The sequence below is a fragment of the Salvelinus fontinalis genome, unplaced genomic scaffold (assembly GCF_029448725.1).
Source record: "Salvelinus fontinalis isolate EN_2023a unplaced genomic scaffold, ASM2944872v1 scaffold_0001, whole genome shotgun sequence".
Classification (NCBI taxonomy): Eukaryota; Metazoa; Chordata; class Actinopteri; order Salmoniformes; family Salmonidae; genus Salvelinus; species Salvelinus fontinalis.
The window spans coordinates 2,938,163-2,956,119 of record NW_026600210.1 but is presented as its reverse complement, the minus strand read 5'-3'; the positions used below and the strand labels follow the sequence as shown (position 1 = coordinate 2,956,119).

The 17,957-nt window shown below is 43.5% G+C and overlaps 1 protein-coding gene across 1 annotated transcript in view; it reads left to right on the top strand.

The window, feature by feature from the left end:
• Positions 1 to 16,765, top strand: part of LOC129841810 (anoctamin-1-like) — a 224,328-nt gene extending 207,563 nt beyond the window's left edge. The window contains exon 27 of the mRNA XM_055910096.1: positions 12,102 to 16,765. Within this exon, the coding sequence (XP_055766071.1) occupies positions 12,102 to 12,721 (620 nt within the window). The 3' untranslated portion in view covers positions 12,722 to 16,765. The remainder of the gene's footprint in view (positions 1 to 12,101) is intronic.
• The last annotated feature ends 1,192 nt before the right edge of the window (positions 16,766 to 17,957 follow it).

Below are 17,957 nucleotides of genomic sequence, written 5' to 3'. Positions count from 1 at the left end.
TCCCTAGTTACCTGCTGTATCTGTCAGGTAATAACACTAACCCCTGACCCCTAATCCATAGTTACCTGCTGTATCTGTCAGGTAATAACACTAACCCCTGACCCCTAATCCATAGTTACCTGCTGTATCTGTCAGGTAATAACACTAACCCCTAATCCATAGTTACCTGCTGTATCTGTCAGGTAATAACACTAACCCCTGACCCCTAATCCATAGTTACCTGCTGTATCTGTCAGGTAATAACACTAACCCCTGACCCCTAATCCATAGTTACCTGCTGTATCTGTCAGGTAATAACACTAACCCCTGACCCCTAATCCCTAGTTACCTGCTGTATCTGTCAGGTAATAACACTAACCCCTAATCCCTAGTTACCTGCTGTATCTGTCAGGTAATAACACTAACCCCTGACCCCTAATCTCTATTTACCTGCTGTATCTGTCAGGTAATAACACTAACCCTTGACCCCTAATCCCTAGTTACCTGCTGTATCTGTCAGGTAATAACACTAACCCCTGACCCCTAATCCCTAGTTACCTGCTGTATCTGTCAGGTAATAACACTAACCCCTGACCCCTAATCCCTAGTTCCCTGCTGTATCTGTCAGGTAATAACACTAACCCCTAATCCATAGTTACCTGCTGTATCTGTCAGGTAATAACACTAACCCCTGACCCCTAATCCCAAGTTACCTGCTGTATCTGTCAGGTAATAACACTAACCCCTGACCCCTAATCTATAGTTACCTGCTGTATCTGTCAGGTAATAACACTAACCCCTGACCCCTAATCCCTAGTTACCTGCTGTATCTGTCAGGTAATAACACTAACCCCTAATCCATAGTTACCTGCTGTATCTGTCAGGTAATAACACTAACCCCTGACCCCTAATCCCTAGTTACCTGCTGTATCTGTCAGGTAATAACACTAACCCCTGACCCCTAATCCCTAGTTACCTGCTGTATCTGTCAGGTAATAACACTAACCCTTGACCCCTAATCCCTAGTTACCTGCTGTGTCTGTCAGGTAATAACACTAACCCCTGACCCCTAATCCATAGTTACCTGCTGTATCTGTCAGGTAATAACACTAACCCCTAATCCCTAGTTACCTGCTGTATCAGTCAGGTAATAACACCAACCCCTGACCCCTAATCCATAGTTACCTGCTGTATCTGTCAGGTAATAACACTAACCCCTGACCCCTAATCCATAGTTACCTGCTGTATCTGTCAGGTAATAACACTAACCCCTGACCCTTAATCCCTAGTTACCTGCTGTATCTGTCAGGTAATAACACTAACCCCTAATCCCTAGTTACCTGCTGTATCTGTCAGGTAATAACACTAACCCCTGACCCCTAATCCATAGTTACCTGCTGTATCTGTCAGGTAATAACACTAACCCCTGACCCCTAATCCATAGTTACCTGCTGTATCTGTCAGGTAATAACACTAACCCCTAATCCATAGTTACCTGCTGTATCTGTCAGGTAATAACACTAACCCCTGACCCCTAATCCATAGTTACCTGCTGTATCTGTCAGGTAATAACACTAACCCCTGACCCCTAATCCATAGTTACCTGCTGTATCTGTCAGGTAATAACACTAACCCCTGACCCCTAATCCCTAGTTACCTGCTGTATCTGTCAGGTAATAACACTAACCCCTAATCCCTAGTTACCTGCTGTATCTGTCAGGTAATAACACTAACCCCTGACCCCTAATCTCTATTTACCTGCTGTATCTGTCAGGTAATAACACTAACCCTTGACCCCTAATCCCTAGTTACCTGCTGTATCTGTCAGGTAATAACACTAACCCCTGACCCCTAATCCCTAGTTACCTGCTGTATCTGTCAGGTAATAACACTAACCCCTGACCCCTAATCCCTAGTTCCCTGCTGTATCTGTCAGGTAATAACACTAACCCCTAATCCATAGTTACCTGCTGTATCTGTCAGGTAATAACACTAACCCCTGACCCCTAATCCCAAGTTACCTGCTGTATCTGTCAGGTAATAACACTAACCCCTGACCCCTAATCTATAGTTACCTGCTGTATCTGTCAGGTAATAACACTAACCCCTGACCCCTAATCCCTAGTTACCTGCTGTATCTGTCAGGTAATAACACTAACCCCTAATCCATAGTTACCTGCTGTATCTGTCAGGTAATAACACTAACCCCTGACCCCTAATCCCTAGTTACCTGCTGTATCTGTCAGGTAATAACACTAACCCCTGACCCCTAATCCCTAGTTACCTGCTGTATCTGTCAGGTAATAACACTAACCCATAATCCCTAGTTACCTGCTGTATCTGTCAGGTAATAACACTAACCCCTAACCCCTAATCCCTAGTTACCTGCTGTATCTGTCAGGTAATAACACTAACCCCTGACCCCTAATCCATAGTTACCTGCTGTATCTGTCAGGTAATAACAAAAACCCCTGACCCCTAATCCCTAGTTACCTGCTGTATCTGTCAGGTAATAACACTAACCCCTGACCCATAATCCATAGTTACCTGCTGTATCTGTCAGGTAATAACACTAACCCCTAATCCCTAGTTACCTGCTGTATCTGTCAGGTAATAACACTAACCCCTGACCCCTAATCCATAGTTACCTGCTGTATCTGTCAGGTAATAACACTAACCCCTAATCCCTAATCCCTAGTTACCTGCTGTATCTGTCAGGTAATAACACTAACCCCTGACCCCTAATCCCTAGTTACCTGCTGTATCTGTCAGGTAATAACACTAACCCCTGACCCCTAATCCCTAGTTACCTGCTGTATCTGTCAGGTAATAACACTAACCCATAATCCCTAGTTACCTGCTGTATCTGTCAGGTAATAACACTAACCCCTAACCCCTAATCCCTAGTTACCTGCTGTATCTGTCAGGTAATAACACTAACCCCTAACCCCTAATCCATAGTTACCTGCTGTATCTGTCAGGTAATAACACTAACCCCTAATCCCTAGTTACCTGCTGTATCTGTCAGGTAATAACACTAACCCCTGACCCCTAATCCATAGTTACCTGCTGTATCTGTCAGGTAATAACAAAAACCCCTGACCCCTAATCCCTAGTTACCTGCTGTATCTGTCAGGTAATAACACTAACCCCTGACCCATAATCCATAGTTACCTGCTGTATCTGTCAGGTAATAACACTAACCCCTAATCCCTAGTTACCTGCTGTATCTTTCAGGTAATAACACTAACCCCTGACCCCTAATCCCTAGTTACCTGCTGTATCTGTCAGGTAATAACACTAACCCCTGACCCCTAATCCCTAGTTACCTGCTGTATCTGTCAGGTAATAACACTAACCCCTGACCCCTAATCCATAGTTACCTGCTGTATCTGTTAGGTAATAACACTAACCCCTAACCCCTAATCCCTAGTTACCTGCTGTATCTGTCAGGTAATAACACTAACCCCTGACCCCTAAACCCTAGTTACCTGCTGTATCTTTCAGGTAATAACACTAACCCCTGACCCCTAATCCCTAGTTACCTGCTGTATCTGTCAGGTAATAACACTAACCCCTGACCCCTAATCCCTAGTTACCTGCTGTATCTGTCAGGTAATAACACTAACCCCTAATCCATAGTTACCTGCTGTATCTGTCAGGTAATAACACTAACCCCTGACCCCTAATCCCTAGTTACCTGCTGTATCTGTCAGGTAATAACACTAACCCCTGACCCCTAATCCCTAGTTACCTGCTGTATCTGTCAGGTAATAACACTAACCCCTAATCCCTAGTTACCTGCTGTATCTGTCAGGTAATAACACTAACCCCTGACCCCTAATCCATAGTTACCTGCTGTATCTGTCAGGTAATAACACTAACCCCTGACCCCTAATCCCTAGTTACCTGCTGTATCTGTCAGGTAATAACACTAACCCCTAATCCATAGTTACCTGCTGTATCTGTCAGGTAATAACACTAACCCCTGACCCCTAATCCCTAGTTACCTGCTGTATCTGTCAGGTAATAACACTAACCCCCGACCCCTAATCCCTAGTTACCTGCTGTATCTGTCAGGTAATAACACTAACCCCTAATCCCTAGTTACCTGCTGTATCTGTCAGGTAATAACACTAACCCCTGACCCCTAATCCATAGTTACCTGCTGTATCTGTCAGGTAATAACACTAACCCCTGACCCCTAATCCCTAGTTACCTGCTGTATCTGTCAGGTAATAACACTAACCCCTAATCCATAGTTACCTGCTGTATCTGTCAGGTAATAACACTAACCCCTAATCCCTAGTTACCTGCTGTATCTGTCAGGTAATAACACTAACCCCTGACCCCTAATCCATAGTTACCTGCTGTATCTGTCAGGTAATAACACTAACCCCTGACCCCTAATCCCTAGTTACCTGCTGTATCTGTCAGGTAATAACACTAACCCCTGACCCCTAATCCCTAGTTACCTGCTGTATCTGTCAGGTAATAACACTAACCCCTGACCCCTAATCCATAGTTACCTGCTGTATCTGTCAGGTAATAACACTAACCCCTGACCCCTAATCCCTAGTTACCTGCTGTATCTGTCAGGTAATAACACTAACCCCTGACCCCTAATCCCAAGTTACCTGCTGTATCTGTCAGGTAATAACACTAACCCCTGACCCCTAATCTATAGTTACCTGCTGTATCTGTCAGGTAATAACACTAACCCCTGACCCCTAATCCCTAGTTACCTGCTGTATCTGTCAGGTAATAACACTAACCCCTGACCCCTAATCCCTAGTTACCTGCTGTATCTGTCAGGTAATAACACTAACCCTTGACCCCTAATCCCTAGTTACCTGCTGTGTCTGTCAGGTAATAACACTAACCCCTGACCCCTAATCCATAGTTACCTGCTGTATCTGTCAGGTAATAACACTAACCCCTAATCCCTAGTTACCTGCTGTATCAGTCAGGTAATAACACCAACCCCTGACCCCTAATCCATAGTTACCTGCTGTATCTGTCAGGTAATAACACTAACCCCTGACCCCTAATCCATAGTTACCTGCTGTATCTGTCAGGTAATAACACTAACCCCTGACCCTTAATCCCTAGTTACCTGCTGTATCTGTCAGGTAATAACACTAACCCCTAATCCCTAGTTACCTGCTGTATCTGTCAGGTAATAACACTAACCCCTGACCCCTAATCCATAGTTACCTGCTGTATCTGTCAGGTAATAACACTAACCCCTGATTCCTAATCCATAGTTACCTGCTGTATCTGTCAGGTAATAACACTAACCCCTAATCCATAGTTACCTGCTGTATCTGTCAGGTAATAACACTAACCCCTGACCCCTAATCCATAGTTACCTGCTGTATCTGTCAGGTAATAACACTAACCCCTGACCCCTAATCCATAGTTACCTGCTGTATCTGTCAGGTAATAACACTAACCCCTGACCCCTAATCCCTAGTTACCTGCTGTATCTGTCAGGTAATAACACTAACCCCTAATCCCTAGTTACCTGCTGTATCTGTCAGGTAATAACACTAACCCCTGACCCCTAATCTCTATTTACCTGCTGTATCTGTCAGGTAATAACACTAACCCTTGACCCCTAATCCCTAGTTACCTGCTGTATCTGTCAGGTAATAACACTAACCCCTGACCCCTAATCCCTAGTTACCTGCTGTATCTGTCAGGTAATAACACTAACCCCTGACCCCTAATCCCTAGTTCCCTGCTGTATCTGTCAGGTAATAACACTAACCCCTAATCCATAGTTACCTGCTGTATCTGTCAGGTAATAACACTAACCCCTGACCCCTAATCCCAAGTTACCTGCTGTATCTGTCAGGTAATAACACTAACCCCTGACCCCTAATCTATAGTTACCTGCTGTATCTGTCAGGTAATAACACTAACCCCTGACCCCTAATCCCTAGTTACCTGCTGTATCTGTCAGGTAATAACACTAACCCCTAATCCATAGTTACCTGCTGTATCTGTCAGGTAATAACACTAACCCCTGACCCCTAATCCCTAGTTACCTGCTGTATCTGTCAGGTAATAACACTAACCCCTGACCCCTAATCCCTAGTTACCTGCTGTATCTGTCAGGTAATAACACTAACCCTTGACCCCTAATCCCTAGTTACCTGCTGTGTCTGTCAGGTAATAACACTAACCCCTGACCCCTAATCCATAGTTACCTGCTGTATCTGTCAGGTAATAACACTAACCCCTAATCCCTAGTTACCTGCTGTATCAGTCAGGTAATAACACCAACCCCTGACCCCTAATCCATAGTTACCTGCTGTATCTGTCAGGTAATAACACTAACCCCTGACCCCTAATCCATAGTTACCTGCTGTATCTGTCAGGTAATAACACTAACCCCTGACCCTTAATCCCTAGTTACCTGCTGTATCTGTCAGGTAATAACACTAACCCCTAATCCCTAGTTACCTGCTGTATCTGTCAGGTAATAACACTAACCCCTGACCCCTAATCCATAGTTACCTGCTGTATCTGTCAGGTAATAACACTAACCCCTGACCCCTAATCCATAGTTACCTGCTGTATCTGTCAGGTAATAACACTAACCCCTAATCCATAGTTACCTGCTGTATCTGTCAGGTAATAACACTAACCCCTGACCCCTAATCCATAGTTACCTGCTGTATCTGTCAGGTAATAACACTAACCCCTGACCCCTAATCCATAGTTACCTGCTGTATCTGTCAGGTAATAACACTAACCCCTGACCCCTAATCCCTAGTTACCTGCTGTATCTGTCAGGTAATAACACTAACCCCTAATCCCTAGTTACCTGCTGTATCTGTCAGGTAATAACACTAACCCCTGACCCCTAATCTCTATTTACCTGCTGTATCTGTCAGGTAATAACACTAACCCTTGACCCCTAATCCCTAGTTACCTGCTGTATCTGTCAGGTAATAACACTAACCCCTGACCCCTAATCCCTAGTTACCTGCTGTATCTGTCAGGTAATAACACTAACCCCTGACCCCTAATCCCTAGTTCCCTGCTGTATCTGTCAGGTAATAACACTAACCCCTAATCCATAGTTACCTGCTGTATCTGTCAGGTAATAACACTAACCCCTGACCCCTAATCCCAAGTTACCTGCTGTATCTGTCAGGTAATAACACTAACCCCTGACCCCTAATCTATAGTTACCTGCTGTATCTGTCAGGTAATAACACTAACCCCTGACCCCTAATCCCTAGTTACCTGCTGTATCTGTCAGGTAATAACACTAACCCCTAATCCATAGTTACCTGCTGTATCTGTCAGGTAATAACACTAACCCCTGACCCCTAATCCCTAGTTACCTGCTGTATCTGTCAGGTAATAACACTAACCCCTGACCCCTAATCCCTAGTTACCTGCTGTATCTGTCAGGTAATAACACTAACCCATAATCCCTAGTTACCTGCTGTATCTGTCAGGTAATAACACTAACCCCTAACCCCTAATCCCTAGTTACCTGCTGTATCTGTCAGGTAATAACACTAACCCCTGACCCCTAATCCATAGTTACCTGCTGTATCTGTCAGGTAATAACAAAAACCCCTGACCCCTAATCCCTAGTTACCTGCTGTATCTGTCAGGTAATAACACTAACCCCTGACCCATAATCCATAGTTACCTGCTGTATCTGTCAGGTAATAACACTAACCCCTAATCCCTAGTTACCTGCTGTATCTTTCAGGTAATAACACTAACCCCTGACCCCTAATCCCTAGTTACCTGCTGTATCTGTCAGGTAATAACACTAACCCCTGACCCCTAATCCCTAGTTACCTGCTGTATCTGTCAGGTAATAACACTAACCCCTGACCCCTAATCCATAGTTACCTGCTGTATCTGTTAGGTAATAACACTAACCCCTGACCCCTAATCCCTAGTTACCTGCTGTATCTGTCAGGTAATAACACTAACCCCTAACCCCTAATCCCTAGTTTCCTGCTGTATCTGTCAGGTAATAACACTAACCCCTGACCCCTAATCCCTAGTTACCTGCTGTATCTGTCAGGTAATAACACTAACCCCTGTCCCCTAATCCATAGTTACCTGCTGTATCTGTCAGGTAATAACACTAACCCCTGACCCCTAATCCCTAGTTACCTGCTGTATCTGTCAGGTAATAACACTAACCCCTGACCCCTAATCCCTAGTTACCTGCTGTATCTGTCAGGTAATAACACTAACCCCTGACCCCTAATCCATAGTTACCTGCTGTATCTGTCAGGTAATAACACTAACCCCTGACCCCTAATCCCTAGTTACCTGCTGTATCTGTCAGGTAATAACACTAACCCCTGACCCCTAATCCATAGTTACCTGCTGTATCTGTCAGGTAATAACACTAACCCCTAATCCATAGTTACCTGCTGTATCTGTCAGTTAATAACACTAACCCCTGACCCCTAATCCATAGTTACCTGCTGTATCTGTCAGGTAATAACACTAACCCCTGACCCCTAATCCATAGTTACCTGCTGTATCTGTCAGGTAATAACACTAACCCTTGACCCCTAATCCCTAGTTACCTGCTGTATCTGTCAGGTAATAACACTAACCCCTAATCCCTAGTTACCTGCTGTATCTGTCAGGTAATAACACTAACCCCTGACCCCTAATCCCTAGTTACCTGCTGTATCTGTCAGGTAATAACACTAACCCCTTATCCCTAGTTACCTGCTGTATCTGTCAGGTAATAACACTAACCCCTGACCCCTAATCCCTAGTTACCTGCTGTATCTGTCAGGTAATAACACTAACCCCTGACCCCTAATCCATAGTTACCTGCTGTATCTGTCAGGTAATAACACTAACCCCTAATCCCTAGTTACCTGCTGTATCTGTCAGGTAATAACACTAACCCCTAATCCCTAGTTACCTGCTGTATCTGTCAGGTAATAACACTAACCCCTGACCCCTAATCCCTAGTTACCTGCTGTATCTGTCAGGTAATAACACTAACCCCTGAGCCCTAATCCCTAGTTACCAGCTGTATCTGTCAGGTAATAACACTAACCCCTGACCCCTAATCCCTAGTTACCTGCTGTATGTGTCAGGTAATAACACTAACCCCTAATCCCTAGTTACCTGCTGTATCTGTCAGGTAATAACACTAACCCCTGACCCCTAATCCATAGTTACCTGCTGTATCTGTCAGGTAATAACACTAACCCCTAATCCCTAATCCCTAGTTACCTGCTGTATCTGTCAGGTAATAACACTAACCCCTGACCCCTAATCCCTAGTTACCTGCTGTATCTGTCAGGTAATAACACTAACCCCTGACCCCTAATCCCTAGTTACCTGCTGTATCTGTCAGGTAATAACACTAACCCATAATCCCTAGTTACCTGCTGTATCTGTCAGGTAATAACACTAACCCCTAACCCCTAATCCCTAGTTACCTGCTGTATCTGTCAGGTAATAACACTAACCCCTAACCCCTAATCCATAGTTACCTGCTGTATCTGTCAGGTAATAACACTAACCCCTAATCCCTAGTTACCTGCTGTATCTGTCAGGTAATAACACTAACCCCTGACCCCTAATCCATAGTTACCTGCTGTATCTGTCAGGTAATAACAAAAACCCCTGACCCCTAATCCCTAGTTACCTGCTGTATCTGTCAGGTAATAACACTAACCCCTGACCCATAATCCATAGTTACCTGCTGTATCTGTCAGGTAATAACACTAACCCCTAATCCCTAGTTACCTGCTGTATCTTTCAGGTAATAACACTAACCCCTGACCCCTAATCCCTAGTTACCTGCTGTATCTGTCAGGTAATAACACTAACCCCTGACCCCTAATCCCTAGTTACCTGCTGTATCTGTCAGGTAATAACACTAACCCCTGACCCCTAATCCATAGTTACCTGCTGTATCTGTTAGGTAATAACACTAACCCCTGACCCCTAATCCCTAGTTACCTGCTGTATATGTCAGGTAATAACACTAACCCCTAACCCCTAATCCCTAGTTACCTGCTGTATCTGTCAGGTAATAACACTAACCCCTGACCCCTAATCCCTAGTTACCTGCTGTATCTGTCAGGTAATAACACTAACCCCTGTCCCCTAATCCATAGTTACCTGCTGTATCTGTCAGGTAATAACACTAACCCCTGACCCCTAATCCCTAGTTACCTGCTGTATCTGTCAGGTAATAACACTAACCCCTGACCCCTAATCCCTAGTTACCTGCTGTATCTGTCAGGTAATAACACTAACCCCTGACCCCTAATCCATAGTTACCTGCTGTATCTGTCAGGTAATAACACTAACCCCTGACCCCTAATCCCTAGTTACCTGCTGTATCTGTCAGGTAATAACACTAACCCCTGACCCCTAATCCATAGTTACCTGCTGTATCTGTCAGGTAATAACACTAACCCCTAATCCATAGTTACCTGCTGTATCTGTCAGTTAATAACACTAACCCCTGACCCCTAATCCATAGTTACCTGCTGTATCTGTCAGGTAATAACACTAACCCCTGACCCCTAATCCATAGTTACCTGCTGTATCTGTCAGGTAATAACACTAACCCTTGACCCCTAATCCCTAGTTACCTGCTGTATCTGTCAGGTAATAACACTAACCCCTAATCCCTAGTTACCTGCTGTATCTGTCAGGTAATAACACTAACCCCTGACCCCTAATCCCTAGTTACCTGCTGTATCTGTCAGGTAATAACACTAACCCCTTATCCCTAGTTACCTGCTGTATCTGTCAGGTAATAACACTAACCCCTGACCCCTAATCCCTAGTTACCTGCTGTATCTGTCAGGTAATAACACTAACCCCTGACCCCTAATCCATAGTTACCTGCTGTATCTGTCAGGTAATAACACTAACCCCTAATCCCTAGTTACCTGCTGTATCTGTCAGGTAATAACACTAACCCCTAATCCCTAGTTACCTGCTGTATCTGTCAGGTAATAACACTAACCCCTGACCCCTAATCCCTAGTTACCTGCTGTATCTGTCAGGTAATAACACTAACCCCTGAGCCCTAATCCCTAGTTACCAGCTGTATCTGTCAGGTAATAACACTAACCCCTGACCCCTAATCCCTAGTTACCTGCTGTATGTGTCAGGTAATAACACTAACCCCTAATCCCTAGTTACCTGCTGTATCTGTCAGGTAATAACACTAACCCCTGACCCCTAATCCATAGTTACCTGCTGTATCTGTCAGGTAATAACACTAACCCCTAATCCCTAATCCCTAGTTACCTGCTGTATCTGTCAGGTAATAACACTAACCCCTGACCCCTAATCCCTAGTTACCTGCTGTATCTGTCATGTAATAACACTAACCCCTGACACCTAATCCCTAGTTACCTGCTGTATCTGTCAGGTAATAACACTAACCCCTAACCCCTAATCCCTAGTTACCTGCTGTATCTGTCAGGTAATAACACTAACCCCTGACCCCTAATCCCTAGTTACCTGCTGTATCTGTCAGGTAATAACACTAACCCCTGACCCCTAATCCCTAGTTACCTGCTGTATCTGTCAGGTAATAACACTAACCCCTGACCCCTAATCCATAGTTACCTGCTGTATCTGTCAGGTAATAACACTAACCCCTGACCCCTAATCCATAGTTACCTGCTGTATCTGTCAGGTAATAACACTAACCCCTGACCCCTAATCCCTAGTTACCTGCTGCATCTGTTAGATACCTATGACGAGCATGTTTTCTAGTTTCATCTTCTTAAAACACCCATTGGTTTAAAATCTACACTTAGATAAAACGCTTCCAAAAGGGTTCTACTGCTGTCTCCATAGGATAATCCTTTTTGGTTCCATTCAGAGCCCTTTTTGGTTCCAGGTAGAACCCTTTTGGGTTCCATGTAGAACCCTCTGTAGAAAAGGTTCAACATGGAACCAAAAGGGTTCTTCAATGTGTTCTCCTATGGGGAACAGCCAAAGAACCCTTTTAGGTTCTGAATTGCACCTTTTTTTCCTAAGAGTCTATCCTTTACTTTTCTCTTCACTTGTATTAATGTGTATGTTGTTGTACAGTGTAATTAAATACAGTTGGATTTGATTTACTGCAGACCCAGAGCCGTCTCAGAGCCTAGCTGACATGGAGCTGCCTGTCTCTGGAGCAGCCCCAGTGGAGCAGGAGGACGAGCCACCAGGCCCAGACAGCCCTCCAGCTGCCCCAGTAGGGGACACAGCCTCCCCCGAGACCCCCCTGGCCAAGACCCACCCAGCAGGCCTGAAGGCTGCAGACAGCAGGCTGTTTTCCAGAGGCCCTCCCCTCGTAGATTCAGCATACTCCAGGACCAAGGGCCGCTGCTCCACCCTGCCTCCCAAACAGAGAGGGCCTGAGCCAGGGCACAGCCGGCCCCGACCCAGCCACTCAACCAGCCTCACGAAGTTCCACCTTCCACCTCTACCTCCTGTGGCCCCCTCACCTTCCCCTACAAACACCCCTCAGTCACCCCCTCCCAAGCCCCTGTCTCACAGTGAACTGTTAATGCTGAAGGGGCCTCCCAGAAGAGAACCAGGAGGCTCCAGGGCTAAGGGGCGCTGCTCCACTCTGCCTGCCCGCCAGCGAGGTCCCGAGGCTGGGGAGAGCTCCTCCAGACCCAGCCACTCTTCCAGCTTCACCCGACAGGAAGACCGTATCCCCCCATCCCCCAGTGAACTAAAACAAGACACCCCGGTGTGAAGAGAGGAGAAATAGAGGGGGAGGATTAGAGAGGGACGGCTGAGTCTCATCATCAGAGAAATTGATCCGTCCATCTCTCCGTCTTCATCCACCCATCTCATATGACAGCTCAGATGGTTGTAGGAACCAAATGGACCTGTTCTTCTTCTAACGCATCAGTTAATAGCTCGGGTTAATTCACTGGGTTTATAAAGGAGAATGAAGCTGAATAAACCAGGATAAAACAGAGTAGAGGAGAATAAAATGTATTAAAGGATAATAACAGAAAATAAACCAAGATAAAGGAGAATAAACCAAGATAAAGGAGAATAAAACAGGATAAATGAGAATAAAGAAAAATAAAGGAGAATGAAGCAGGATAAAGGATAATAAAATAGAATGAAGGAGAATGAACAAGAATAATGGGGAATAAAGGATAATAAACCAAGAAAAAGGAGAATAAAGGAAAATAAATGAGAATAAATTTGAATGAAGTATAATAAACCAAAATAAAGGAGAATAAACCAGGATAAATGAGAATGAAGGAGTTTATAAACTGGGTGGTTCCAGCCCTGAATGCTAATTGGCTGACAGCCGTGGTATATCAGACCGTATACCAATGGTATGACGGGTATGACAAAACATTTATTTTTACTGCTCTAATTACGTTGGTAACCAGTTTATAATAGCAATAAGGCACCTCTGGGGTTTGTGGTATATGGCCAATATACCACGGCTAAGGGCTGTGTTCAGGCACTCCTCATCTCCTCGTGCATAAGAACAGCCATTAGCTGTGGTATGTGGCCAATATACCACGGCTAAGGGCTGTATCAAGGCACTCCGCGCTGTGTCGTGCTTAAGAACAGCCATTAGCTGTGGTATGTGGTCAATATACCACGGCTAAGGGCTGTATTCAGGCACTCCTCATCTCCTCGTGCATAAGAACAGCCATTAGCTGTGGTATGTGGCCAATATACCACGGCTAAGGGCTGTATCCAGGCACTCCTCATTTCCTCGTGCCTAAGAACAGCCATTAGCTGTGGTATATTGGCCATATACCACACCTCTGTGTGCATTATTGCTTAAATATACCAGGACAAATGAGAATAACAGGGAATAAACCAGGACAAAGGAGAATAACAGAGAATAAACCAGGACAAAGGAGAATAACAGAGAATTAACCAGGACAAAGGAGAATAACAGAGAATAAACCACGACAAAAAATAATAAAGGAGAATAAACCAGGATAAAGGAGAATAAAGGAGAACAAACCAGGATAAAGGAGAACAAACCAGGATAAAGGAGAATAAAGGAGAATAAAAGAGAATAAAGTACATTAAAGGAGAATAAAGGAGTCTAAACCAGGATAAAGGAGAATAACAGAGAATAAACCAGGATAAATGAGAATAAAGGAGAACAAACCAGGATAAAGGAGAACAAACCAGGATGAAGGAGAATTTACCAGGACAAAGGAGATTAAAGGAGAATAAACCAGAACAAAGAAGAATAGAGGAGTATAAACCAGGATAAATGAGAATAAAGGAGAATAAAAGAGAATAAAGTACATTAAAGGAGAATAAAGGAGACTAAACCAGGATAAAGGAGATTAAAGTATAATAAAGGATAATAAAGAATAATAGAGAATAACCCAGGACAATGGACAAATGAGAATAAAGGATGAAAAAAACAGGATAAATGAGAATAAACCAGAACAAATGAGAATAAACAAGGATAAATGTGTAAGAGGTGCGTAACTGGCTGCAGGGAAGTCAGGCGCAGGAGAACTGGGTAATAACCGGAGCAGTTTAATGAGGTAAAACCAACGGCTCCCAGAACAACAAAATATGAGTTGAAATAACCCGGAGCAAACCAGTCTGACGTGCACATACACTTTACAACAAACAATTACACACACAGACATGGGGGGAACAAAGGGTTATATACACGTCACGTAATGAGGGAATGTAAACCAGGTGTGTGGGAAAACAAGACAAAACAAATGGAAAATGAAAGGTGGATCGGCGATGGCTAGAAGACCGGTGACGTCGACCGCCGAACGCCGCCCGAACAAGGAGAGGAACCGACTTCGGCGGAAGTCGTGACAAAATGAGAATAAAGGAGAATAAACCAGGATAAAGGAAAATAAATTAGGATAAAGGAGAATAAACCAGAATAAAGGAGAATAGGTTTTGGTGATTCTGAGACAATAGTTCGTTATCAATAAAATTTCACTATCATTTGGTTTTGCTGCTGGGGAGCAAGGAGACCCGCAGCTCCGCTAAAACCATTGATAACTATATCTGTTTTCAAGGGATTGTTAAATAAATGTTAACTATTTGGTTGTACTATCATCACGTCTTGAAGAGCGTGCATTTCTGATTATTCCCCATTTAGCATCATCAGAGTTTTACAGCAATCAGTAAACATCAATTGATCATGTTTTTTCAGATATGTGAAGGTAGCCAGATTAATTTGGTATGTAGCTAGCTAGCTAAAGCAAACAACGTGTCATTTAGCCTGCTTCATCAGAGATTAGGGTTTTACATTGTCAGTCGGACTACTGTCATCACCACTATAGATGGCAAGCAAATCAAACAATATTTGGATATAGCCATCTAGTTTATCCCCTGAAAGTTAGCTTGTGAACTAGCCATATTGCCATGATCTGTTGTTAGCTTGTTAACTAGCCACATTGACGTGAACTTTCTTAGCTTGTGAACTAGCCATATTGCCATGATCTGTTGTTAGCTTGTTAACTAGCCATATTGACGTGATCTGTTATTAGCTTGTTAACTAGCCATTTTGCCATGATCTGTTGTTAGCTTGTTAACTAGCCCTATTGACGTGATCTTTCTTAGCTTGTTAACTAGCCATATTGACGTGACCTGTTGTTAGCTTGTTAACTAGCCATATTGACGTGATCTTTCTTAGCTTGTTAACTAGCCATATTGCCATGATCTGTTGTTAGCTAGCTAGCCAATTTGACGTGGTCCATCAATATCATGTCTGTCAGCAGCAATCGGGATTAAACACTCGTAAAAACACTGTTGAAAAGGGGATCATGTTAGCTAACTTTGCTAGGTAGCCCTACGTTGGTTGGAGAAAAAAGTACACTAGGTCTACTTACCACTATGTTTAGCCAACTGTACCAAGTTTCTACTGGTAGCTAGCAAAGTAAACATTATCAGCTAACAGTAACGTTACATTGGCATATGCACCCTTCTGCTGCTTGACAGCCAGACCCCACAAAGGTTGAGAAATTAACCTTAACCACTCATACTTGTCAGGTATAGTTATTTTATATCACTCAAATATCCAATCAATGGTGGTCAATATTGAGAGATATCGTGAGGCTACCCTGACGTAGCTGAAATTACATGATCAATTGATGTTTAATGATCATTTAAAACTTGCAGTTACTTGCTGTGTAAGTCTGATAGAGCTAAATGTGCTAAATGGTTTTACATGGAATAGTCTGAAATGTGCGGTTTTGACTATGCTCTTCAAGACGTGATGATATTACAACCAAATAGTTAGCATTCCCTTAACGACCCCTTGCAAACGGCACTCAGTTGTCAATGGTTTTAGTGGAGCTGCGGGTCTCTTTGCCCCCTCAGCAGGCAAATCGAACGCTCCTCACCTTATTGAGACGTATTGTTGATAACGATCTATAAGGCCTCAGACTGAGAATGTCCCAGTGTTCTCTCTCAGCAACTGAGAAGACACTGCTGCTGCTCACACTGTATTGTTACTGCCAGACAGAAGTGGACCAAACCGGGCTGAACTGGACCAGACCAAACCAGACCACACCAGACAGAGCCAGCTCCCCTCCCCCAGTAGACACAGGGCCAGTCTGAAATGGCACCCTGTTCCCTACAGGCTCTGGCCAAAACAACTACACTATATAGGGGAATAGGGTGCCATCTACTCCCAGTAGACCCTCTATTTAGTATTTAGATCAACAGTAATAACACATCTATGCTTGTAGATTTATTATATTACAACTGTGACATTTTGATAATATGAAAATCATTACTTTTGTTCATAAGAAAAAAATCTATTAAAAAAAACGACATTTTTGCTTTGAGTTTTCTCTTGTCAACAACCGAGGTCCAGTACTGGTATGGCTTTTGAAAATATCCACTGACACCCAGTGTTGGGGAAGCTACTCTGAAAATATCCACTGACACCCAGTGTTGGGGAAGCTACTCTGAAAATATCCACTGACACCCAGTGTTGGGGAAGCTACTCTGAAAATATGGTTTACCAAACTACCAATTATGTCACACTAGAAGTAGCTACACTAAAGCTACCCTTAAGAAAAATATTGTTTACTTAACTGAAGTTACTTTGAAAAAGCAGTTCACTATATACAAACTACTTCATGAAAATGTATCATATCATAAATATGAAATATTGTAGACTACAAATTATGAGAATGGATCACTCTGGAGTCAGAATGTCTAATTCAGCTGATAAACAAAAATGATGTTTCAAGTGAAAATAAGGAAGGTCTGATGCCAAAACAGAAAGGAAATTATTGCCTGCTTCACACATATTTTCCTTTCTTTTTACAGAAAAGTAGATGGGTTATTCCAGTAGTTAGCTACACCACTACATTGAGAGGAAAAAAATTAACTACTGGGTCCAACTACTACCAAGCTACTGGAAAATGTAGTCATATTATTCACTGAATTACATAGTTCAACACTCCCCAAAACTGAGAACAAAAAAAAGAGAACAAGTTTAGTTCATCCTGACACCTTCCATGTCTGCCAAATGTTGCTACACGGGAGGTGAGGGAACACTGCCATTTTGATGAGTGTTTTTGTCTCTTTTACTGTAAATGTAATGTGTAAAGTCACCACACAGACTAGTCAAACACCGCTGGTGCTACAGGTCCAGATCTCCCTTTATGAGTCCGCCCTCTGGTGGAATATAGCGGAACTGTCGCCATCACCACCGTTACCGTGGAGACGACTAAACAAAGCTTGTTGTTTTGGTTGGAGAGCTGGCTAGCTAGAGGATAAATAAATACTAGCTAGTTACCTAGCTAACTTACAATAAGTACACAAACATAACAAGCATCTGCACCACCATGTCTCACGTTAGGACATACAGCCCAAACGTCCGTGTTGGAAACTGGAGGGAGGACGTTACATTGGAGGAGGTGAGTCTGTCTCCAGAAGAACACCGTTACCACAGGCATGGCTAGCTAATTCAGTGATAATGCCCGAGAAGACGGTGTTTCAAGGAT